We start from the raw sequence: 25,537 nt of genomic DNA on the forward strand, positions 1-25,537 counted from the left end.
CTCATTCAAAACAATCCATTCCGATTGGTATATGTACTGTCAATCAACAGTTTTCAATTTTACTACTTTTGATGGGACCATCATGAAATAGTCTTCAACCAGGAAGCCAATTGGTCAAGAATGTTCTTGTTAACAACCATCTTTGGCTGGTTGTATAGGTTTTCAATTAGACTAGGGTTAGGAAGGACCTAAGTAAGTTATGGAGAGCAAATAAATTCCTTATGCAAATTAGTTTGGAAATTAGACCATCTGATTGTTTGATGCGATTCTCATTAGGGATGGCCATCGGCCATCGATGTTTATAAACCATTGATGGGTTATGGTCGATGTTCAATAGTTTTGACATCGATGGGGGAGAACCAGATGGTTTCACACCATCAATGTCAAGCTCAAACTACTTGTTTTGTTTTGCTATTTCCTGGGACACGGAGCATAGCTCCACCCACGACACCAGTGAACCCCCGCCCCCATATTCTGATTGGCCCACAGGCTAGTCAGTCAAATACAATGGATAACCACTGATATGTAAAAACATTGATGGAAAAGGCAACAATGGCCATCATTAATACTCATTCAAAACAATCCATTCCGATTGGTTTATGTACTGTCAGTCAACAGTTTTCAATTTTAATGGGACCATCATGCAATAGTCTTCAACCAGGAAGCCAATTTTTTGATTGAAAAAGCAGGTCTTTATTGTACATAAAGAATGCAAAAAACAGACGATAACAAATATCACACATATACCGTGTCGCAGCACAGCCAAAACACAGTACACATGCAAACAGTATAGTACATATTATAAAATACAGTACAAGATAAACTTACACTATAGACTATACTATGCACTATGCATTCTAACAGTAACATTTACACACCAGTATACAAGACTATGGGTGTGGAGGGTAGGGGGTGAAGGAGGAGGAATCACATGCCCGAAGCTTTATTGACCAGACAGACACATATAAGGGGAGGGCAATAAATAGAAATACATCAACAAAACAACAGACATTGTGAAGTGAGGGGGAAGGGGCCACGGTCCCAAAGTCTTATAAAACAGTCCAAACAAGGGGAAAGGACCAGAAGAAAAGGGGTTTAGTCCTCTTCTTCCTCAGGGCTATCCCGAATGGAATAGTCTCTGAGCAGGCTGTGAACCAGCCTGCGGCAGTCCTGAACGGACATTCTCTCCCTCCGCAATATGAGACGATTTCTGGCAAACCACAAAGCGTCCTTAACACAGTTTATAAGGCGCCAGGCTTCCTGGGTCGCCCCATATGTGTGGGTGCCCGGGAATAGTCCATACAATACCGAAAGGTATGAAAGACAGTTCCTGGGCACGGAGTCCTTGAATTCAGTCTCTAGGGCATCCAACAACAACTGTGCATAGGTGCAGTCCCAGAAGATGTGCATGGAGGTTTCTTCATGCACAAAGCACCAGGGACAATGTCTATACCTACACAAGTTTCGGGAGTGCATGAATGACCGGTGAGGCAAGCCCCCCTGAATGGCCATCCATGACATGTCTTTGTGTCTATTTGTTAGCCTTTTGGAGGCCACATACTCCCAGACAAACTTGGCAGTTGCTGAAGGGAGCCCTGAAATTGGTTCCATGACGTCTTTTGCTCTGATGAGCTTGTGGACATTTTTAGGTTTTCACAAGTCGGGTTTCAATCCCTCCAGTTGGTGCTCCCTCACAAACTTGGACACATCCAGGTAGAACCATGGAGTAGTCCAGTTGTAAGGGATGGAACTGTCCCACTTGTCCCATTTAAGGGTCCTCCACATAGGTAGGAGGAAGAAGCGGGACATGGAGTTCCCCGCAGAGCCGGTACAATTGTCAATCAAAGTTCTGCGGATGCAGTTACATGCAAAGAAGGTTCTCAGCATAGTTGGAATGTCTGGAATGCCTTTGCCACCTTTGAGGGGATCTTTGTACATAACAATCCGCTTGACTCTGTCCATTTTGGAGCCCCAGATGAAGTGGAAAAAAGCCCGTGTGATGGCCTTGCAGATCGCCGCCAGAGGTGGCCAGGCCAGGCCTGGGCGGTGTACTGAAGAACAGGAAGAATCTCATTCCGCAGCACAAGTGTTTTCCCTTCGATGGTAAGGTCTCTGAGACTCCACAATCCCAATTTCTGACGCATTGTCGCAAGTCTTTCATCCCAGCACTTCAGGGCCGCTCCATCTCCTCCGAACCAGACACCAAGGATCTTGATGAGGTCTGGCTTTACCGTGAAGGGAAATGGGGCGGAGGATGACAGGTGCCACTTTCCGAAGAGCATAGCCTCTGACTTTCCAAGGTTAACCTTTGCTCCTGAAGCACGGCCGAAGTCCTCGCAGGTCTGGACGAGAGCTGTCACTGATATCTGGTCTGCGCAGAACACAGTGACGTCATCCATGTACAGCGAACACTTGGCCTCTGGCTGGTCTGGACCCGGTGCGGTGATCCCTCTGATCTCTTGATTTTGCCTGATGGATACAGCGAAGAGCTCTATAACACAAACAAAAAGAAGAGGTGAAAGAGGGCAGCGTTGTCTGACCCCAGACATGACAGAGAAGGGGTCAGTCTTCCAGCCGTTCACCAGCACCGAGCTGTAAATGTCAAGGTACATCAGGTTAACATAAGAACAGAACAGCTCACCAAGACCAAATTTACGCAGTACCTTGCCCATCAGCTCATGGGAGACACGGTCAAAGGCCTTTTCCTGATCAAGACTGATCAGGGCTGTGCACACATTACGGTCTTTCACGTAATGGACCGTGTCTCTGAGGAGGGCAAGGCTGTCTGCGATTCTGCGGCCGGGAATGGCGCAGGTTTGGTCTGGATGAACGATCTGCCCAATGACAGCCTTCAGCCGGTTGGCCAGTACCTTGGCGAGGATCTTGTAATCCACGTTCAGAAGAGAGATGGGACGCCAGTTTTTCAGGTCACATCTCTCCCCCTTACGCTTATACAAGATCGTGATCATTCCTTCCCTCAGCGAAGGAGGCATTTTGCCCTCCACCACCATCTCCTCGTACAGCTCGAGCAGGTCCGGGCCAATGAGATCCCACAGCGCGACATAAAGCTCTGCTGGGAGACCATCACCGCCCGGAGTCCTGCCCTGCCTAAAGGATTTAGCGGCAGAGAGCACCTCCTCCAACGCCAGGGGAGTGTCCATGGCTGATTTACCTGCAGGATCAATAGTGTTAGTGATACCTGACAGGAACTTATCCGCCTCATCGGTGTCTGTAGTCTTAGGGGAGTAGAGGTCGCTGTAGTAGTCGCAAACGACCTTCATCACGCCCTCCTTCCCCTGTCTGGGGATGCCATTCTCATCACGCAGCTCTGTCAGGGGCGTATGGCCAGAGTGGAGTTTCCTGAAAAAGAAAGAAGTACACTTCTCACCCTTCTCCAGATTCTCCACCTTGGAACGGAAGACGATACGTCTGGACTCCTCCTCAAATTGCCTTTTCAGGCTCTTTTTGGTTTTTCTGAGGTTCCTCTTACGGTCGCATGCCTGGATACGCCCTTTAGCCTGAAAGAAACTGCGGATGTTAGATTTGGCATATTCCCACCAATCAGACATACAGTCAAAGTAACATTTGTCATTCTTCCATGTGATGTAGGCATCCTTAAGCTCAGCCAGTACTTCCTCCCTTTCCAGTAAGGCACAATTCAACTTCCAGGAGCCTGGGCCAGATGGAAAACCATGGCCCAGAACCCCTTGGAAGAGAATGGCCCTGTGGTCAGAGAAGAAGCAGGGAACCATAGAATGTCTAACCTGCTGCACTGCCCGGGATGTGAACACAAAGTCAATGCGGGAACGCACGGAGCCATCGGGGCGGCTCCACGTGAAATTCACGGAGCCAGCCCCCATGGAGCCCACAGCGTCCCGCAGTGATGCTTCGGCCACCATTTCCCTGAGCAGGTTGGACGTGATGTCCAGCTTCGCAGAGTTGCAGGTGCTTCGACCATCCCCTTCAATCGGGCAGTTGAAGTCCCCGGCCATCACTACAGCCCTGGTGGTGGCGAGCTGGGTCCGCAGGGTCTGGAATAATTCCAAACGCTCATTCTTAAAGGGTGAAGCATACACGCAGATTAGCCTGATAGGCTCACCTGCCCAGGACCCATCTACGACGAGCAATCTGCCGCAGACAAACTCCTGAACAGAATCTAACGTGAAGAGGCTGCCCCTAATAAGAATGGCTACCCCTGCAGACTTACACTCACCTCCACCGGACCAGTAGGACGGACCATGGGACCACTGCCGGGCCAGGTGCCTGTAGGACCTGGAGAAAGGGAGAGAGCATTCCTGCAACATATACACATCACATTTCTGAATGTCAAGAAAGGAAAAAATAGTTTTACGTCTGTTCTTGTCCTTAATGCTCCTTACATTAATGGTAAAAAGATTAAAAGCTACCATTTGTTAAGAGAAAAAGGTTACTGTGGCGATACGTATACTTTACCACTCCCATCGGGAGGTGCTTCCTCTGGGTCGGCCACCGGATCTCCCTGCTGGGGTGTCTCGATGTTGTTGAGCAGTTGGTCGATGTTGTTGAGGCTGTCAAGCTCAGGCACCCCACTCTCCTCGAAGACCTCTGCATATGCCTCCATCTCCTCCTCGAGGGTGAGGGAGTCCTGGTCTGGCTCGACCGATTCGACTGCCGCTTTCTTGGAAGATTCTGGGTCAGCAGCTGGGCTGTCTAACTCCTTCCTCTTCCTTCTCGGCTGTACATTTCCTGCATGGGCAAGTGGTGGAAACTCTTCCTCGGAGAGGAGAGGGACAGGGAGGGGGCGAGAGGGGGTGGTGGGAAGAAGGGTGGGTTGGATCACAGGTCGGGAGGGTGAGGGAGGAGGGGTGGTGCGAGCAGCCGGGATGGGAGTAGCTGTCACAGAGGGAGGGAGGGGAGGAGGGTAAGGAATGGTGGGGGAAGGTTTCTTACCACCTTGGTTTTGCGGAACCTTCTTCCTCTGCACTGGTGTGGGTGGCACCTTGGGAGGGACGATCACACCCGATGCTGCTGCGGCGTAGGATCTTGCTCTACTTGGACAGTCCTTGTAGACATGATCCACTGAGCCACACAGGTTGCAGGTTCTCTTCGTGGGGCAGTCCTTTGTCTCGTGACCGGCCAGTCGACAAATCCTGCAAGCCAGGACCTTGCATTCCTTCCCAAAGTGGTCCTTTCCATCACACTTACGACAAGTGCGTGGCTGGTCCACGTAGTGGATAAGTCCTGCAGTTCCCACCAGGGAGAAGCACGGTCTGAGGTGCTTGACTCCATCTGGGCACGAAGTGTCCTTGTGCAGCCTGACAATCACCGACCACTTTCCAGTCCAGAGTCCATTCTCGTAAAGGATCCTTGTGGGGTCCTTTATGACGGTGCAGGATCTGCTGAGAAAAGTGACGATGTCCTTGATGTTTGTGTGTGGGCTTCGCATTGAAACCGTCACCCGCCTCTCCTCTCTTTGGATAGGGCAGTTGCCCACAAAGCGAGAGAGAGGGGACTCAGGCTTCGCCGCTTTCACCGCTTCCCAATACCTCTTGCAGATTGCGATGGAGGCAAAGGTGGCGTAGAAGATGCCTCTGAAGAAGCTCTGGACGCTGAGCATTTCAGGGGCAGAGAATCCTTGCTCCAGGACCATCTTCTTGCCGAAGTATTCAACTGTCATGTCCGGCACCTGGCCATCTAACTCCTTTAGCTTCATCACCACGGTCTGCCTCATCCAGGGCTCCAGGGCTGGGACGCCTTTGGAATGGTCCTGGACGGGCACCGTCGGTGGTGTCACAGAAGGGGCAGTGGAGCTAGGGCCGGCCAATCTGGTCGGACATTCGGCCGGTGACTTACCCTTCTTCCCGGGCTTCCTCCCAGCGAGGGGGGCCGAAGTGGAGGCGGTGGCCATCCTTCCGGCTTCTCGGGGCAGCTGAAGTCGAGGCAAAGGGTCTTCTCCGGCGACGAGAGGAGGAGATGAAGGGGATGCTTCAGAGGGCAGAGCAACACAAGTCTAACCCTCCAAGGAGGCTAGAGAGCGATGCACGGCTTCAGAGGGCAGAGCAAAGCAAGTCTAACCCTCCACGGAGGCGGCGGAGGCTTCAGAGGGCAGAGCAGAAAAGTCTGACCCTCCTAGGCAGCTCGGGAGTGCTGCAAGGCTTCGAGAGGGCAGAGCAAACAAGTCTGCCTCTCCCAGGTGGCTAGGGTGCGTTGATCTCCTCTTCAGGCGAAATCCTCTACTCCTCGCAGTCGGGGGCGGAGCTTCTTCCTCAGCATCGAGAGGAGGAGGGGTCGGCAGTCGCTTCGGAGGGCAGCAGAGCAAGGTTGAGCCTCAGTCTCCTCCTCGCAGTCTCCGCTCAATTCACTCTTCTCGGCCTGGCAGCGGTAGCCCTGAGAAGGACCGTTGTCGGTCCAAGAAACAAGGAGCAGAGCTGCCTCTCAATATAAACTGATAAGAACAGATACTACACTTGATCTTAGCCAAAAAGCCGAGAAGACCAGGAAGCCAATTGGTCAAGAATGTTCTTGTTATCAACCATCTTTGGCTGGTTTTGTAGGTTTTCTATTAGACTAGGGTGAGGAAGGACCTAAGTAAGTTATGGAGAGCAAATAAATTCCTTATGCAAATTAGTTTGGAAATTAGACCATCTGATTGGTTGATGCAATTCTCATTAGGGATTGCCATCAACCATCGATGTGTTATGGTCGATGTTCAATAGTTTTGACATTGATGGGGGAGAACCAGATCAATGTCAAGCTCAAACTACTAGTTTTGTTTTGCTATTTCCTGGGACACGGAGCATAGCTCCACCCACGACACCAGTGAAGCCCCTCCACCATATTCTGATTGGCCCACAGGCTAGTCAGTCAAATACAATGGATGACCACTGATATGTAAAAACATTGATGGCAAAGGCAACAATGGCCATCATGAATACTCATTCAAAACAATACATTTCGATTGGTATATGTACTGTCAATCAACTGTTTTCAATTTTACTACTTTTGATGGGACCATCATGCAATAGTCTTCAACCAGGAAGCCACTTGGTCAAGAATGTTCTTGTTATCAACCATCTTTGGCTGTTTTTGTAGGTTTTCAATTAGACTAGGGTGAGGAAGGACCTAAGTAAGTTGTGGAGAGCAAATAAATTTCTTATGCAAATTAGTTTGGAAATTAGACCATCTGATTGGTTGATGCAATTCTCATTAGGGATGGCCATCGGCCATCGATGTTTATAAACCATCGATGGGTAATGGTCGATGTTCAATAGTTTTGACATCGATGGGGGAGAACCAGATGGTTTCACACCATCAATGTCAAGCTCAAACTACTAGTTTTGTTTTGCTATTTCCTGGGACACGGAGCATAGCTCCACCCACGACACCAGTGAAGCCCCTCCACCATATTCTGATTGGCCCACAGGCTAGTCAGTCAAATACAATGGATGACCACTGATATGTAAAAACATTGATGGCAAAGGCAACAATGGCCATCATGAATACTCATTCAAAACAATACATTTCGATTGGTATATGTACTGTCAATCAACTGTTTTCAATTTTACTACTTTTGATGGGACCATCATGCAATAGTCTTCAACCAGGAAGCCACTTGGTCAAGAATGTTCTTGTTATCAACCATCTTTGGCTGTTTTTGTAGGTTTTCAATTAGACTAGGGTGAGGAAGGACCTAAGTAAGTTGTGGAGAGCAAATAAATTTCTTATGCAAATTAGTTTGGAAATTAGACCATCTGATTGGTTGATGCAATTCTCATTAGGGATGGCCATCGGCCATCGGCCATCGGCCATCGATGTTTATAAACCATCGATGGGTAATGGTCGATGTTCAATAGTTTTGACATCGATGGGGGAGAACCAGATGGTTTCACACCATCAATGTCAAGCTCAAACTACTAGTTTTGTTTTGCTATTTCCTGGGACACGGAGCATAGCTCCACCCACGACACCAGTGAAGCCCCACCCCCATATTCTGATTGGCCCACAGGCCAGTCAGTGAAATAGAATGGATAACCACTGATATGTAACAACATCGATGGCAAAGGCAACAATGGCCATCATTAATACTCATTCAAAACAGTCCATTCCGATTGGTTTATGCACTGTCAGCCAACAGTTTTCAATTTTAATGGGACCATCATGCAATAGTCTTCAACCAGGAAGCCAATTGGTCAAGAATGTTCTAGTTATCAACCATCTTTGGCTGGTTTTGTAGGTTTTCTATTAGACTAGGGTGAGGAAGGACCTAAGTAAGTTATGGAGAGCAAATAAATTCCTTATACAAATTAGTTTGGAAATTAGACCATCTGATTAGTTGATGCAATTCTCATTAGGGATGGCCATCGGTCATCGATGTTTACAAACCATCGATGTTTACAAACCATCGATGGGTTATGGTAGATGTTCAATAGTTTTGACATCGATGGGGGAGTACCAGATGGTTTCACACCATCAATGTCAAGCTCAAACTACTAGTTTTGTTTTGCTATTTCCTGGGACACGGAGCATAGCTCCACCCACGACACCAGTGAAGCCCCGCCCCCATATTTTGATTGGCCCACAGGCTAGTCAGTCAAATAAAATGGATGACCACTGATATGTAAAAACATTGATGGCAAAGGCAACAATGGACATCATTAATACTCATTCAAAACAATCCATTCCGATTGGTTTATGTATTGTCAGTCAACAGTTTTCTATTTTACTACTTTTGATGGGACCATCATGCAATAGTCTTCAACCAGGAAGCCAATTGGTCAAGAATGTTCTTCTCATCAACCATCTTTGGCTGGTTTTATAGGTTTTCAATTAGACTAGGGTTAGGAAGGATCTAAGTAAGTTATGGAGAGCAAATAAATTTCTTATGCAAATTAGTTTGGAAATTAGACCATCTGATTGGTTGATGCAATTCTCATTAGGGATGGCCATCGGCCATCGATGGTTATAAACCATCGATGGGTTATGGTCGATGTTCAATAGTTTTGACATCGATGGGGGAGAACCAGATGGTTTCACACCATCAATGTCAAGCTCAAACTACTAGTTTTGTTTTGCTATTTCCTGGGACACGGAGCATAGCTCCACCCACGACACCAGTGAAGCCCCGCCCCCATATTCTGATTGGCCCACAGGCCAGTCAGTGAAATACAATGGATGACCACTGATATGTAACAACATCGATGGCAAAGGCAACAATGGCCATCATGAATACTCATTCAAAACAATCCATTCCGATTGGTATATGTACTGTCAATCAACAGTTTTCAATTTTACTACTTTTGATGGGACCATCATGCAATAGTCTTCAACCAGGAAGCCAATTGGTCAAGAATGTTCTTGTTAACAACGATCTTTGGCTGGTTGTGTAGGTTTTCAATTAGACTAGGGTTAGGAAGGACCTAAGTAAGTTATGGAGAGCAAATAAATTTCTTATGCAAATTAGTTTGGAAATTAGACCATCTGATTGGTTGATGCAATTCTCATTAGGGATGGCCATCGGCCATCGATGTTTATAAACCATCGATGGGTTATGGTCGATGTTCAATAGTTTTGACATCGATGGGGGAGAACCAGATGGTTTCACACCATCAATGTCAAGTTAAAACGACTAGTTTTGTTTTGCTATTTCCTGGTTGACGGAGCATAACTCCACCCACGACACCAGTGAAGCCCCGTCCCCATATTCTGATTGGCCCACAGGCCTGTCAGTGAAATACAATGGATGACCACTGATATGTAACAACATCGATTGCAAAGGCAACAATGGCCATCATTAATACTCATTCAAAACAATCCATTCCGATTGGTATATGTACTGTCAATCAACAGTTTTCAATTTTACTACTTTTGATGGGACCATCATACAATAGTCTTCAACCAGGAAGCCAATTGGTCAAGAATGTTCTTGATAACAACCATCTTTGGCTGGTTGTGTAGGTTTTCAATTAGACTAGGGTTAGGAAGGACCTAATTAAGTTATGGAGAGCAAATAAATTCCTTATGCAAATTAGTTTGGAAATTAGACCATCTGATTGGTTGATGCAATTCTCATTAGGGATGGCCATCGGCCATCGATGGTTATAAACCATCGATGGGTTATGGTCGATGTTCAATAGTTTTGACATCGATGGGGGAGAACCAGATGGTTTCACACCATCAATGTCAAGCTCAAACTACTAGTTTTGTTTTGCTATTTCCTGGGACACGGAGCATAGCTCCACCCACGACACCAGTGAAGCCCCGCCCCCATATTCTGATTGGCCCACAGGCCAGTCAGTGAAATACAATGGATGACCACTGATATGTAACAACATCGATTGCAAAGGCAACAATGGCCATCATTAATACTCATTCAAAACAATCCATTCCGATTGGTATATGTACTGTCAATCAACAGTTTTCAATTTTACTACTTTTGATGGGACCATCATGCAATAGTCTTCAACCAGGAAGCAAATTGGTCAAGAATGTTCTTGATAACAACCATCTTTGGCTGGTTGTGTAGGTTTTCAATTAGACTAGGGTTAGGAAGGACCTAATTAAGTTATGGAGAGCAAATAAATTCCTTATGCAAATTAGTTTGGAAATTAGACCATCTGATTGGTTGATGCAATTCTCATTAGGGATGGCCATCGGCCATCGGCCATCGATGTTTATAAACCATTGATGGGTTATGGTCGATGTTCAATAGTTTTGACATCGATGGGGGAGAACCAGATGGTTTCACACCATCAATGTCAAGCTCAAACTACTAGTTTTGTTTTGCTATTTCCTGGTTGACGGAGCATAACTCCACCCACGACACCAGTGAAGCAACGCCCCCATATTCTGATTGGCCCACAGGCCAGTCAGTGAAATAAAATGGATGACAACTGATATGTAACAACATCGATGGCAAAAGCAACATGGGCTATCATTAATACTCATTCAAAACAATCCATTCCAATTGGTTTATGTACTGTCAGTCAACAATTCTCTATTTTACTACTTTTGATGGGACCATCATGCAATAGTCTTCAACCAGGAAGCTACTTGGTCAAGAATGTTCTTGTTATCAACCATCTTTGGCTGGTTTTGTAGGTTTTCTATTAGACTAGGGTGAGGAAGGACCTAAGTAAGTTATGGAGAGCAAATAAATTCCTTATACAAATTAGTTTGGAAATTAGACCATCTGATTATTTGATGCAATTCTCATTAGGGATGGCCATCGGCCATCGATGTTTATAAACCATCGATTGGTTATGGTCGATTGTCAATAGTTTTGACATCGATGGGGGAGAACCAGATGGTTTCACACCATCAATGTCAAGCTCAAACTACTAGTTTTGTTTTGCTATTTCCTGAGACACGGAGCATAGCCCCACCCCCATATTATGATTGGCCCAAAGGCCTGTCAGTGAAATACAATGGATGACCACTGATATGTAACAACATCGATGGCAAAGGCAACAATGGCCATCATTAATACTCATTCAAAACAATCCATTCCGATTGGTTTATGTATTGTCAGTCAACAGCTTTCTATTTTACTACTTTTGATGGGACCCTCCTGCAATAGTCTTCAACCAGGAAGCTACTTGGTCAAGAATGTTCTTGTTATCAACCATCTTTGGCTGGTTTTGTAGGTTTTCTATTAGACTAGGGTGAGGAAGGACCTAAGTAAGTTATGGAGAGCAAATAAATTCCTTATACAAATTAGTTTGGAAATTAGACCATCTGATTATTTGATGCAATTCTCATTAGGGATGGCCATCGGCCATCGATGTTTATAAACCATCGATTGGTTATGGTCGATTGTCAATAGTTTTGACATCGATGGGGGAGAACCAGATGGTTTCACACCATCAATGTCAAGCTCAAACTACTAGTTTTGTTTTGCTATTTCCTGAGACACGGAGCATAGCCCCACCCCCATATTATGATTGGCCCAAAGGCCTGTCAGTGAAATACAATGGATGACCACTGATATGTAACAACATCGATGGCAAAGGCAACAATGGCCATCATTAATACTCATTCAAAACAATCCATTCCGATTGGTTTATGTATTGTCAGTCAACAGCTTTCTATTTTACTACTTTTGATGGGACCCTCCTGCAATAGTCCTCAACCAGGAAGCCAATTGGTCAAGAATGTTCTTGTTAACAACCATCTTTGGCTGGTTTTATAGGTTTTCAATTAGACTAGGGTAAGGAAGGACCTAAGTAAGTTATGGAGAGCAAATAAATTCCTTATGCAAATTAGTTTGGAAATTTGACCATCTGATTGGTTGATGCAATTCTCATTAGGGATGGCCATCGGCCATCGATGTTTCTAAACCATCGATGGGTTATGGTCGATGTTTAATAGTTTAGACATCGATGGGGGAGAACCAGATGGTTTCACACCATCAATGTCAAGCTCAAACTACTAGTTTTGTTTTGCTATTTCCTGGGACACGGAGCATAGCTCCACCCACAACAACAGTGAAGCCCCACCCCCATATTCTGATTGGCCCACTGGCCAGTCAGTGAAATACATTGGATGTCCACTGATATGTAACAACATCGATGGCAAAGGCAACAATGGCCATCATTAATACTCATTCAAAACAATCCATTACGATTGGTTTATGTATTGTCAGTCAACAGTTTTCTATTTTACTACTTTTGATGGGACCATCATGCAATAGTCTTCAACCAGGAGGCCAATTGGTCAAGAATGTTCTTCTCATCAACCATCTTTGGCTGGTTTTATAGGTTTTCAATTAGACTAGGGTAAGGAAGGACCTAAGTAAGTTATGGAGAGCAAATAAATTCCTTATGCAAATTAGTTTGGCAATTAGACCATCTGATTGGTTGATGCAATTCTCATTAGGGATGGCCATCGGCCATCGATGTTTATAAACCATCGATGGGTTATGGTCGATGTTCAATAGTTTTGACATCGATGGGGGAAAACCAGATGGTTTCACACCATCAATGTCAAGCTCAAACGACTAGTTTTGTTTTGCTATTTCCTGATTGACGGAGCATAACTCCACCCACGACACCAGTGAAGCCCCGCCCCCATATTCTGATTGGCCCACAGGCCAGTTAGTGAAATACAATGGATGACCACTGATATGTAACAACATCGATGGCAAAGGCAACAATGGCCATCATTAATACTCATTCAAAACAATCCATTCCGATTGGTTTATGTACTGTCAGTCAACAGTTTTCTATTTTACTACTTTTAATGGGACCATCATGCAATAGTCTTCAACCAGGAAGCTAATTGGTCAAGAATGTTCTTGTTAACAACCATCTTTGTCTGGTTGTGTATGTTTTCAATTAGACTAGGGTGAGGAAGGACCTAAGTAAGTTATGGAGAGCAAATAAATTCCTTATGCAAATTAGTTTGGAAATTAGACCATCTGATTGGTTGATGCAATTCTCATTAGGGATGGCCATCGGCCATCGATGTTTATAAACCATCGATGTGTTATGGTCGATGTTCAATAGTTTTGACATCGATGGGGGAGAACCAGATGGTTTCACACCATCAATGTCAAGCTCAAACTACTAGTTTTGTTTTGCTATTTCCTGGGACACAGAGCATAGCTCCACCCACGACACCAGTGAAGCCCCACCCCCATATTCTGATTGGCCCACTGGCCAGTCAGTGAAATACATTGGATGTCCACTGATATGTAACAACATCGATGGCAAAGGCAACAATGGCCATCATTAATACTCATTCAAAACAATCCATTACGATTGGTTTATGTATTGTCAGTCAACAGTTTTCTATTTTACTACTTTTGATGGGACCATCATGCAATAGTCTTCAACCAGGAGGCCAATTGGTCAAGAATGTTCTTCTCATCAACCATCTTTGGCTGGTTTTATAGGTTTTCAATTAGACTAGGGTAAGGAAGGACCTAAGTAAGTTATGGAGAGCAAATAAATTCCTTATGCAAATTAGTTTGGAAATTAGACCATCTGATTGGTTGATGCAATTCTCATTAGGGATGGCCATCGGCCATCGATGGTTATAAACCATCGATGGGTTATGGTCGATGTTCAATAGTTTTGACATCGATGGGGGAGAACCAGATGGTTTCACACCATCAATGTCAAGCTCAAACTACTAGTTTTGTTTTGCTATTTCCTGGGACACGGAGCATAGCTCCACCCACGACACCAGTGAAGCCCCGCCCCCATATTCTGATTGGCCCACAGGCCAGTCAGTGAAATACAATGGATGACCACTGATATGTAACAACATCGATGGCAAAGGCAACAATGGCCATCATGAATACTCATTCAAAACAATCCATTCCGATTGGTATATGTACTGTCAATCAACAGTTTTCAATTTTACTACTTTTGATGGGACCATCATGCAATAGTCTTCAACCAGGAAGACAATTGGTCAAAAATGTTCTTGTTAACAACGATCTTTGGCTGGTTGTGTAGGTTTTCAATTAGACTAGGGTTAGGAAGGACCTAAGTAAGTTATGGAGAGCAAATAAATTTCTTATGCAAATTAGTTTGGAAATTAGACCATCTGATTGGTTGATGCAATTCTCATTAGGGATGGCCATCGGCCATCGATGTTTATAAAGCATCGATGGGTTATGGTCGATGTTCAATAGTTTTGACATCGATGGGGGAGAACCAGATGGTTTCACACCATCAATGTCAAGTTAAAACGACTAGTTTTGTTTTGCTATTTCCTGGTTGACGGAGCATAACTCCACCCATGACACCAGTGAAGCCCCGTCCCCATATTCTGATTGGCCCACAGGCCTGTCAGTGAAATACAATGGATGACCACTGATATGTAACAACATCGATTGCAAAGGCAACAATGGCCATCATTAATACTCATTCAAAACAATCCATTCCGATTGGTATATGTACTGTCAATCAACAGTTTTCAATTTTACTACTTTTGATGAGACCATCATGCAATAGTCTTCAACCAGGAAGCCAATTGGTCAAGAATGTTCTTGATAACAACCATCTTTGGCTGTTTGTGTAGGTTTTCAATTAGACTAGGGTTAGGAAGGACCTAATTAAGTTATGGAGAGCAAATAAATTCCTTATGCAAATTAGTTTGGAAATTAGACCATCTGATTGGTTGATGCAATTCTCATTAGGGATGGCCGATGGCCATCGGCCATCGGCCATCGATGTTTATAAACCATTGATGGGTTATGGTCGATGTTCAATAGTTTTTACATCGATGGGGGAGAACCAGATGGTTTCACACCATCAATGTCAAGCTCAAACTACTAGTTTTGTTTTGCTATTTCCTGGTTGACGGAGCATAACTCCACCCACGACACCAGTGAAGCAACGCCCCCATATTCTGATTGGCCCACAGGCCAGTCAGTGAAATAAAATGGATGACCACTGATATGTAACAACATCGATTGCAAAGGCAACAATGGCCATCATTAATATTCATTCAAAACAATCCATTCCGATTGGTATATGTACTGTCAATCAACAGTTTTCAATTTTACTACTTTTGATGGGACCATCATGCAATAGTCTTCAAACAGGAAGCCAATTGGTCAAGAATGCTCTTGTTAACAACCATCTTTGGCTGGTTGTGTAGGTTTTCAATTAGACTAGGGTTAGGAAGGACCTAAGTAAGTTATGGAGAGCAAATAAATTTCTTATGCAAATTAGTTTGGAAATTAGACCATCTGATTGGTTGATGCAATTCTCATTAGGGATGACCATCGGCCATCGATGGTTATAAACCATCGATGGGTTATGGTCGATGTTCAATAGTTTTGACATCGATGGGGGAGAACCAGATGGTTTCACACCATCAATGTCAAGCTCAAACTACTAGTTTTGTTTTGCTATTTCCTGGGACACAGAGCATAGCTCCACCCACGACACCAGTGAAGCCCCGCCCCCATATTCTGATTGGCCCACAGGCCAGTCAGTGAAATACAATGGATGACCACTGATATGTAACAACATCGATGGCAAAGGCAACAATGGCCATCATGAATACTCATTCAAAACAATCCATTCCGATTGGTTTATGTACTGCCAATCAACAGTTTTCAATTTTAATAATCTTGATGGGACCATCATGCAATAGTCCTCAACCAGGAAGCCAATTGGTCAAGAATGTTCTTGTTAACAACCATCTTTGGCTGGTTGTGTAGTTTTCAATTAGACTAGGGTTAGGAAGGACCTAAGTAAGTTATGGAGAGCAAATAAATTTCTTATGCAAATTAGTTTGGAAATTAGACCATCTGATTGGTTGATGCAATTCTCATTAGGGATGGCCATCGGCCATCGATGGTTATATTAATGATGGCCATTGTTGCCTTTGCCATCAATGTTGTTACATATCAGTGGTCATCCATTGTATTTCACTGACTGGCCTGTGGGCCAATCAGAATATGGGGGCGGGGCTTCACTGGTGTCGTGGGTGGAGTTATGCTCCGTCAACCAGGAAATAGCAAAACAAAACTAGTCGTTTTAACTTGACATTGATGGTGTGAAACCATCTGGTTCTCCCCCATCGATGTCAAAACTATTGGACATCGACCATAACCCATCGATGGTTTATAAACATCGATGGCCGATAGCCATCCCTAATGAGAATTGCATCAACCAATCAGATGGTCTAATTTCCAAACTAATTTGCATAAGGAATTTATTTGCTCTCCATAACTTACTTAGGTCCTTCCTCACCCAAGTCTAACAGAAAAACCTACAAAACCAGCCAAAGATGGTTGATAACAAGAACGTTCTTGACCAATTGGCTTCCTGGTTGAAGACTATTGCAGGAGGGTCCCATCAAAAGTAGTAAAATAGAAAGCTGTTGACTGACAATACATAAACCAATCGGAATGGATTGTTTTGAATGAGTATTAATGATGGCCATTGTTGCCTGTGCCATCGATGTTTTTACATATCATTGGTCATCCATTGTATTTCACTGACTGGCCTGTGGGCCAATCAGAATATGGGGGCGGGGCTTCACTGGTGTCGTGGGTGGAGCTATGCTCCGTGTCCCAGGAAATAGTAAAACAAAACTAGTAGTTTGAGCTTGACATTGATGGTGTGAAACCATCTGGTTCTCCCCCATCGATGTCAAAACTATTGAACATCGACCATAACACATCGATGGTTTACAAACATCGATGGTCGATGGTCATCCCTAATGAGAATAGCATCAACCAATCAGATGGTCTGATTTCCAAACTAATTTGCATAAGAAATTTATTTTCTCTCTATAACTTACTTAGGTCCTTCCTAACCCTAGTCTTATTGAAAACCTATAAAACCAGCCAAAGATGGTTGTTAACAAGAACATTCTTGACCAATTGGCTTCCTGGTTGAAGACTATTGCATGATGGTCCCATCAAAATTATTAAAATTGAAAACTGTTGGCTGACAGTACATAAACCAATTGGAATGGATTGTTTTGAATGAGTATTAATGATGGCCATTGTTGCCTTTGCCATCGATGTTGTTACATATCAGTGGTCATCCATTGTATTTCACTGACTGGCCTTTGGGCCAATCAGAATATGGGGGTGGGGCTATGCTCCGTGTCCCAGGATATAGCAAAACAAAACTAGTAGTTTGAGCTTGACATTGATGGTGTGAAACCATCTGGTTCTCCCCCATCGATGTCAAAACTATTGAACATTGACCATAACCCGTCGATGTTTTATAAACATTGATGGCCGATGGCCATCCCTAATAAGAATTGCATCAACCAATCAGATGGTCTAATTTCCAAACTAATTTGCATAAGGAATTTATTTGCTCTCCATAACTTACTTAGGTCCTTCCTAACCCTAGTCTAATTGAAAACCTACACAACCAGCCAAAGATGGTTGTGAACAAGAACGTTCTTGACCAATTGGTTTCCTGGTTGAAGACTATTGCATGATGGTCCCATCAAAAGTAGTAAAATAGAAAACTGTTGACTGACAGTACATAAACCAATTGTAATGGACTGTTTTAATGAGTATTAATGATAGCCCATGTTGCCTTTGTCTTAAATGTTGTCACATATCAGTGGTCATCCATTGTATTTGACTGACTGGCCTATGGGCCAATCAGAATATGGGGGCGGGGCTTCACTGGTGTCGTGGGTGGAGTTGTGCTCCGTCAACCAGGAAATAGCAAAACAAAACTAGTCGTTTTAACTTGTTATTGATGGTGTGAAACCATCTGGTTCTCCCCCATCGATGTCATAACTATTGAACATCGACCATAACACATCGATGGTTTACAAACATCGATGGTCGACGGCCGATGGCCATCCCTAATTAGAATTGCATCAACCAATCAGATGGTCTAATTTCCAAACTAATTTGCATAAGAAATTTATTTGCTCTCCATAACTTACTTAGGTCCTTTCTAACCCTAGTCTAATTGAAAACTAACACAACCAGCCAAAGATGGTTGTTAATAAGAACATTCTTGACCAATTGGCTTCCTGGTTGAAAACTATTGCATGATGGTCCCATCGAAAGTAGTAAAAGTGAAAACTGTTGAGTGATAGTACATATACCAATCGGAATGGATTGTTTTGAATGAGTATTAATGATGGCCATTGTTGCCTTTGCAATCAATGTTGTTACATATCAGTGGTCATCCATTGTATTTGACTGACTAGCCTGTGGGCCAATCAGAATATGGGGGCGGGGCTTTACTGGTGTCATGGGTGGAGTTATGCTCCGTCAACCAGGAAATAGCAAAACAAAACTAGTCGTTTTAACTTGACATTGATGGTGTGAAACCATCTGGTTCTCCCCCATCGATGTCAAAACTATTGAACATTGACCATAACACATTGATGGTTTACAAACATCGATGGTCGATGGCCATTCCTAATGAGAATTGCATCAACCAATCAGATGGTCTAATTTCCAAACTAATTTGCATAAGTTATTTATTTGCTCTCCATAACTTACTTAGGTCCTTCCTCACCCTAGTCTAATTGAAAACCTATAAAACCAGCCAAAGATGGTTGATGAAAAGAACATTCTTGACCAATTGGCTTCCTGGTTGAAGACTATTGCGTGATGGTCCCATCAAAATTATTAAAATTGAAAACTGTTGGCTGACAGTACATAAACCAATCGGAATGGATTGTTTTGACTGAGTATTAATGATGGCCATTGTTGCCTTTGCCATCAATGTTTTTACATATCAGTGGTCATCCATTGTATTTGACTGACTACCCTGTTGGCCAATCAAAATATGGGGGCGGGGCTTCACTGGTGTCATGGGTGGAGCTATGCTCCGTGTCCCAGGAAATAGCAAAACAAAACTAGTAGTTTGAGCTTGACATTGATGGTGTGAAACCATCTGGTTCTCCCCATCGATGTCAAAACTATTGAACATCGACCATAACCCATCGATGGTTTATAAACATCGATGGCCGATGGTCATCCCTAATGAGAATTGCATCAACCAATCAGATGGTCAAATTTCCAAACTAATTTGCATAAGGAATTAATTTGCTCTCCATAACTTACTTAGGTCCTTCCTCACCCTAGTCTAATTGAAAACCTATAAAACCAGGCAAAGATGGTTGATGAGAAGAACGTTCTTGACCAATTGGCTTCCTGGTTGAAGACTATTGCGTGATGGTCCCATCAAAATTATTAAAATTGAAAACTGTTGGCTGACAGTACATAAACCAATCGGAATGGGTTGTATTGACTGAGTATTAATGATGGCCATTGTTGCCTTTGCCATCAATGTTTTTACATATCAGTGGTCATCCATTGTATTTGACTGACTAGCCTGTGGGCCAATCAAAATATGGGGGCGGGGCTTCACTGGTGTCGTGGGTGGAGCTATGTTCCGTGTCCCAGGAAATAGCAAAACAAAACTAGTAGTTTGAGCTTGACATTGATGGTGTGAAACCATCTGGTTCTCCCCCATCGATGTCAAAACTATTGAAAATCAACCATAACCCATTGATGGTTTATAAACATCGATGGCCGATGGCCATCCCTAATGAGAATTGCATCAACTAATCAGATGGTCTAATTTCCAAACTAATTTGTATAAGGAATTTATTTGCTCTCCATAACTTACTTAGGTCATTCCTCACCCTAGTCTAATAAAAAACCCTACAAAACCAGCCAAAGATGGTTGATAACTAGAACATTCTTGACCAATTGGCTTCCTGGTTGAAGACTATTGCATGATGGTCCCATCAAAATTATTAAAATTGAACACTGTTGGCTGACAGTACATAAACCAATCGGAATGGATTGTTTTGAATGAGTATTAATTATGGCCGTTGTTGCCTTTGCCATCGATGTTGTTACATATCAGTGGTCATCCATTGTATTTCACTGACTGGCCTGTGCGCCAATCAGAATATGGGGGTGGGGCTCCACTGGTGTCGTGGGTGGAGCTATGCTCCGTGTCCCAGGAAATAGCAAAACAAAACTAGTAGTTTGAGCTTGACATTGATGGTGTGAAACCATCTGGTTCTCCCCCATCGATGTCAAAACTATTGAACATCGACCATAACCCATCGATGGTTTATAAACATCGATGGCCGATGGCCGATGGCCGATGGCCATCCCTAATTAGAATTGCATCAACCAATCAGATGGTCTAATTTCCAAACTAATTTGCATAAGAAATTTATTTGCTCTCCATAACTTACTTAGGTCCTTTCTAACCCTAGTCTAATTGAAAACTAACACAACCAGCCAAAGATGGTTGTTAATAAGAACATTCTTGACCAATTGGCTTCCTGGTTAAAAACTATTGTATGATGGTCCCTTCGAAAGTAGTAAAATTGAAAACTGTTGATTGACAGTACATAAACCAATCGGAATGGATTGTTTTGAATGAGTATTAATGATGGCCGTTGTTGCCTTTGCCATCGATGTTGTTACATATCAGTGGTCATCCATTGTATTTCACTGACTGGCCTGTGCGCCAATCAGAATATGGGGGTGGGGCTTTACTGGTGTCATGGGTGGAGTTATGCTCCGTCAACCAGGAAATAGCAAAACAAAACTAGTCGTTTTAACTTGACATTGATGGTGTGAAACCATCTGGTTCTCCCCCATCGATGTCAAAACTATTGAACATTGACCATAACACATTGATGGTTTACAAACATCGATGGTCGATGGCCATTCCTAATGAGAATTGCATCAACCAATCAGATGGTCTAATTTCCAAACTAATTTGCATAAGTAATTTATTTGCTCTCCATAACTTACTTAGGTCCTTCCTCACCCTAGTCTAATTGAAAACCTATAAAACCAGCCAAAGATGGTTGATGAGAAGAACATTCTTGACCAATTGGATTCCTGGTTAAAGACTATTGCATGATGGTCCCATCAATAGTAGTAACATTGAAAACTGTTGACTGAAAGTACATAAACCAATCGGAATGGATTGTTTTGAATGAGTATTAATGATGGCCATTGTTGCCTTTGCCATCGATGTTTTAACATATCAGTGGTCATCCATTGTATTTCACTGACTGGCCTGTGGGCCAATCAGAATATGGGGGTGGGGCTTCACTGGTGTCGTGGGTGGAGCTATGCTCCGTGTCCCAGGAAATAACAAAACTAGTAGTTTGAGCTTGACATTGATGGTGTGAAACCATCTGGTTCTCCCCCATCGATGTCAAAACTATTGAACATCGACCATAACCCATCGATGGTTTATAAACATCGATGGCCGATGGCCATCCCTAATGAGAATTGCATCAACCAATCAGATGGTCTAATTTCCAAACTAATTTGCATAAGGAATGTATTTGCTCTCCATAACTTACTTAGGTCCTTCCTCAGCCTAGTCTAATAGAAAAACCTACAAAACCAGCCAAAGATGGTTGTTAACAAGAACATTCTTGACCAATTGGCTTCCTGGTTGAAGACTATTGCATGATGGTCCCATCAAAAGTAGTAAAATAGAAAACTGTTGACTGACAGTACATAAACCAATTGTAATGGACTGTTTTGAATGAGTATTAATGATAGCCCATGTTGCCTTTGCCATCAATGTTGTTACATATCAGTGGTCATCCATTGTATTTGACTGACTGGCCTGTGGGCCAATCAGAATATGGGGGCGGGGCTTCACTGGTGTCGTGGGTGGAGTTGTGCTCCGTCAACCAGGAAATAGTAAAACAAAACTAGTCGTTTTAACTTGTCATTGATGGTGTGAAACCATCTGGTTCTCCCCCATCGATGTCAAAACTATTGAACATCGACCATAACACATCGATGGTTTACAAACATCGATGGTCCTCCCTAATGAGAATTGCATCAACCAATCAGATGGTCTAATTTCCAAACTAATTTGCATAAGGAATTTATTTGCTCTCCATAACTTACTTAGGTCCTTTCTCACCCTAGTCTAATTGAAAACCTATAAAACCAGCCAAAGATGGTTGATGAGAAGAAAATTTTTGACCAATTGGCTTCCTGGTTGAAGACTATTGCATGATGGTCCCATTGAAAGTAGTAAAATAGAAAACTGTTGACTCACAATACATAAACCAATCGGAATGGATTGTTTTGAATGAGTATTAATGATGGCCATTGTTGCCTTTGCCATCGATGTTGTTACATATCAGTGGTCATCCATTGTATTTGACTGACTGGCCTGTGGCCAATCAGAATATGGGGGCGGGGCTTCACTGGTGTCGTGGGTGGAGTTGTGCTCCGTCAACCAGTAAATAGCAAAACAAAACTAGTAGTTTGAGCTTGACATTGATGGTGTGAAACCATCTGGTTCTCCCCCATCGATGTCAAAACTATTGAACATCGACCATAACCCATCGATGGTTTATAAACATCGATGGCCGATGGCCGATGGCCATCCCTAATGAGAATTGCATCAACCAATCAGATGGTCTAATTCCCAAACTAATTTGCATAAGAAATTTATTTGCTCTCCATAACTTACTTAGGTCCTTCCTAACCCTAGTCTAATTGAAAACTAACACAACCAGCCAAAGATGGTTGTTAATAAGAACATTCTTGACCAATTGGCTTCCTGGTTGAAGACTATTGCACGATGGTCCCATCGAAAGTAGTAAAATTGAAAACTGTTGATTGACAGTACATATACCAATCGGAATGGATTGTTTTGAATGAGTATTAATGATGGCCATTGTTGCCTTTGCAATCAATGTTGTTACATATCAGTGGTCATACATTGTATTTCACTGACTGGCCTGTGGGCCAATCAGAATATGGGGACGGGGCTTTACTGGTGTCGTGGGTGGAGTTATGCTCCGTCAACCAGGAAATAGCAAAACAAAACTAGTCGTTTTAACTTGACATTGATGGTGTGAAACCATCTGGTTCTCCCCCATCAATGTCAAAACTATTGAACATTGACCATAACACATCGATGTTTTACAAACATCGATGGTCGATGGCCATCCCTAATGAGAATTGCATCAACCAATCAGATGGTCTAATTTCCAAACTAATTTGCATAAGAAAATTATTTGCTCTCCATAACTTACTTAGGTCCTTCCTCACTCTAGTCTAATTGAAAACCTACAAAACTAGCCAAAGATGGTTGATGACAAGAACGTTCTTGACCAATTGGCTTCCTGGTTGAAGACTATTGCATGATGGTCCCATCAAAAGTAGTAAAATAGAAAACTGTTGACTGACAATACATAAACCAATCGGAATGGATTGTTTTGAATGAGAATTAATGATGGCCATTGTTTCCTTTGCCATCAATGTTTTTACATATCAGTGGTCATCCATTGTATTTGACTGACTGGCCTGTAGCCAATCAGTATATGGGGGCGGGGCTTCACTGGTGTCGTGGGTGGAGTTGTGCTCCGTCAACCAGGAAATAGCAAAACAAAACTAGTAGTTTGAGCTTGACATTGATGGTGTGAAACCATCTGGTTCTCACCCATCGATGTCAAAACTATTGAACATCTACCATAACCCATCGATGGTTTATAAACATCGATGGCCGATGGCCATCCCTAATGAGAATTGCATCAACCAATCAGATGGTCTAATTCCCAAACTAATTTGCATAAGAAATTTATTTGCTCTCCATAACTTACTTAGGTCCTTCCTCACCCTAGTCTAATTGAAAACTAACACAACCAGCCAAAGATGGTTGTTAATAAGAACATTCTTGACCAATTGGCTTTCTGGTTGAAGACTATTGCACGATGGTCCCATCATAAGTAGTGAAATAGAAAACTGTTGACTGACAATACATAAACCAATCGGAATGGATTGTTTTGAATGAGTATTAATTATGGCCATTGTTGCCTTTGCCATCAATGTTTTTACATATCAGTGGTCATCCATTGTATTTGACTGACTAGCCTGTGGGCCAATCAGAATATGGGGGCGGGGCTATGCTCAGTGTCCCAGGAAATAGCTAAACAAAACTAATAGTTTGAGCTTGACATTGATGGTGTGAAACCATCTGGTTCTCCCCCATCGATGTCAAAACTATTGAACATCGACCATAACCCATCGATGGTTTATAAACATCGATGGCCGATGGCCATCCCTAATGAGAATTGCATCAACCAATCAGATGGTCTAATTTACAAACTAATATGTATAAGGCATTTATTTGCTCTCCATAACTTAGTTAGGTCCTTCCTCACCCTAGTCTAATAGAAAACCTACACAACCAGCCAAAGATGGTTGTTAACAAGAACGTTCTTGACCAATTAGCTTCCTGTTGAAGACTATTGCATGATGGTCCCATCAAAAGTAGTAAAATTAAAAACTGTTGATTGACAGTACATATACCAATCGGGATGGATTGTTTTAAATGAGTATTAAAGATGGCCATTGTTGCCTTTGCAATCGATGTTGTTACATATCAGTGGACATCCATTGTATTTGACTGACTAGCCTGTAGGCCAATCAGAATATGGTGGCGGGGCTTCACTGGTGTCGTGGGTGGAGCTATGCTCCGTGTCCCAGGAAATAGCAAAACAAAACTAGTCGTTTTAACTTGACATTGATGGTGTGAAACCATCTGGTTCTCCCCCATCAATGTCAAAACTATTGAACATTGACCATAACACATCGATGTTTTACAAACATCGATGGTCGATGGCCATCCCTAATGAGAATTGCATCAACCAATCAGATGGTCTAATTTCCAAACTAATTTGCATAAGAAAATTATTTGCTCTCCATAACTTACTTAGGTCCTTCCTCACTCTAGTCTAATTGAAAACCTACAAAACTAGCCAAAGATGGTTGATGACAAGAACGTTCTTGACCAATTGGCTTCCTGGTTGAAGACTATTGTATGATGGTCCCATCAAAAGTAGTAAAATAGAAAACTGTTGACTGACAATACATAAACCAATCGGAATGGATTGTTTTGAATGAGAATTAATGATGGCCATTGTTTCCTTTGCCATCAATGTTTTTACATATCAGTGGTCATCCATTGTATTTGACTGACTGGCCTGTAGCCAATCAGTATATGGGGGCGGGGCTTCACTGGTGTCGTGGGTGGAGTTGTGCTCCGTCAACCAGGAAATAGCAAAACAAAACTAGTAGTTTGAGCTT

At 43.1% G+C, this 25,537-nt stretch overlaps 1 protein-coding gene and 1 non-coding gene across 2 annotated transcripts in view; both read right to left on the reverse strand.

Moving 5' to 3' along the window:
• Positions 1-4,426: 4,426 nt before the first annotated feature.
• LOC146005773 (uncharacterized) overlaps positions 4,427-25,537 on the reverse strand; it is a 58,690-nt gene continuing 37,579 nt past the window's right edge. Inside the window, exon 2 of the mRNA XM_083145197.1 lies at positions 4,427-5,514. Coding sequence (XP_083001323.1) covers positions 4,427-5,514 — 1,088 coding nt within the window. The remainder of the gene's footprint in view (positions 5,515-25,537) is intronic.
• Positions 6,286-6,476, reverse strand: LOC146006109 (U2 spliceosomal RNA). The gene has a single exon (XR_014444105.1). It is a non-coding gene; the product is annotated as a U2 spliceosomal RNA (small nuclear RNA).

The sequence above is a fragment of the Crinia signifera genome, chromosome 5 (genome assembly GCF_055691185.1).
Source record: "Crinia signifera chromosome 5, ASM5569118v1, whole genome shotgun sequence".
NCBI lineage: Eukaryota > Metazoa > Chordata > Amphibia > Anura > Myobatrachidae > Crinia > Crinia signifera.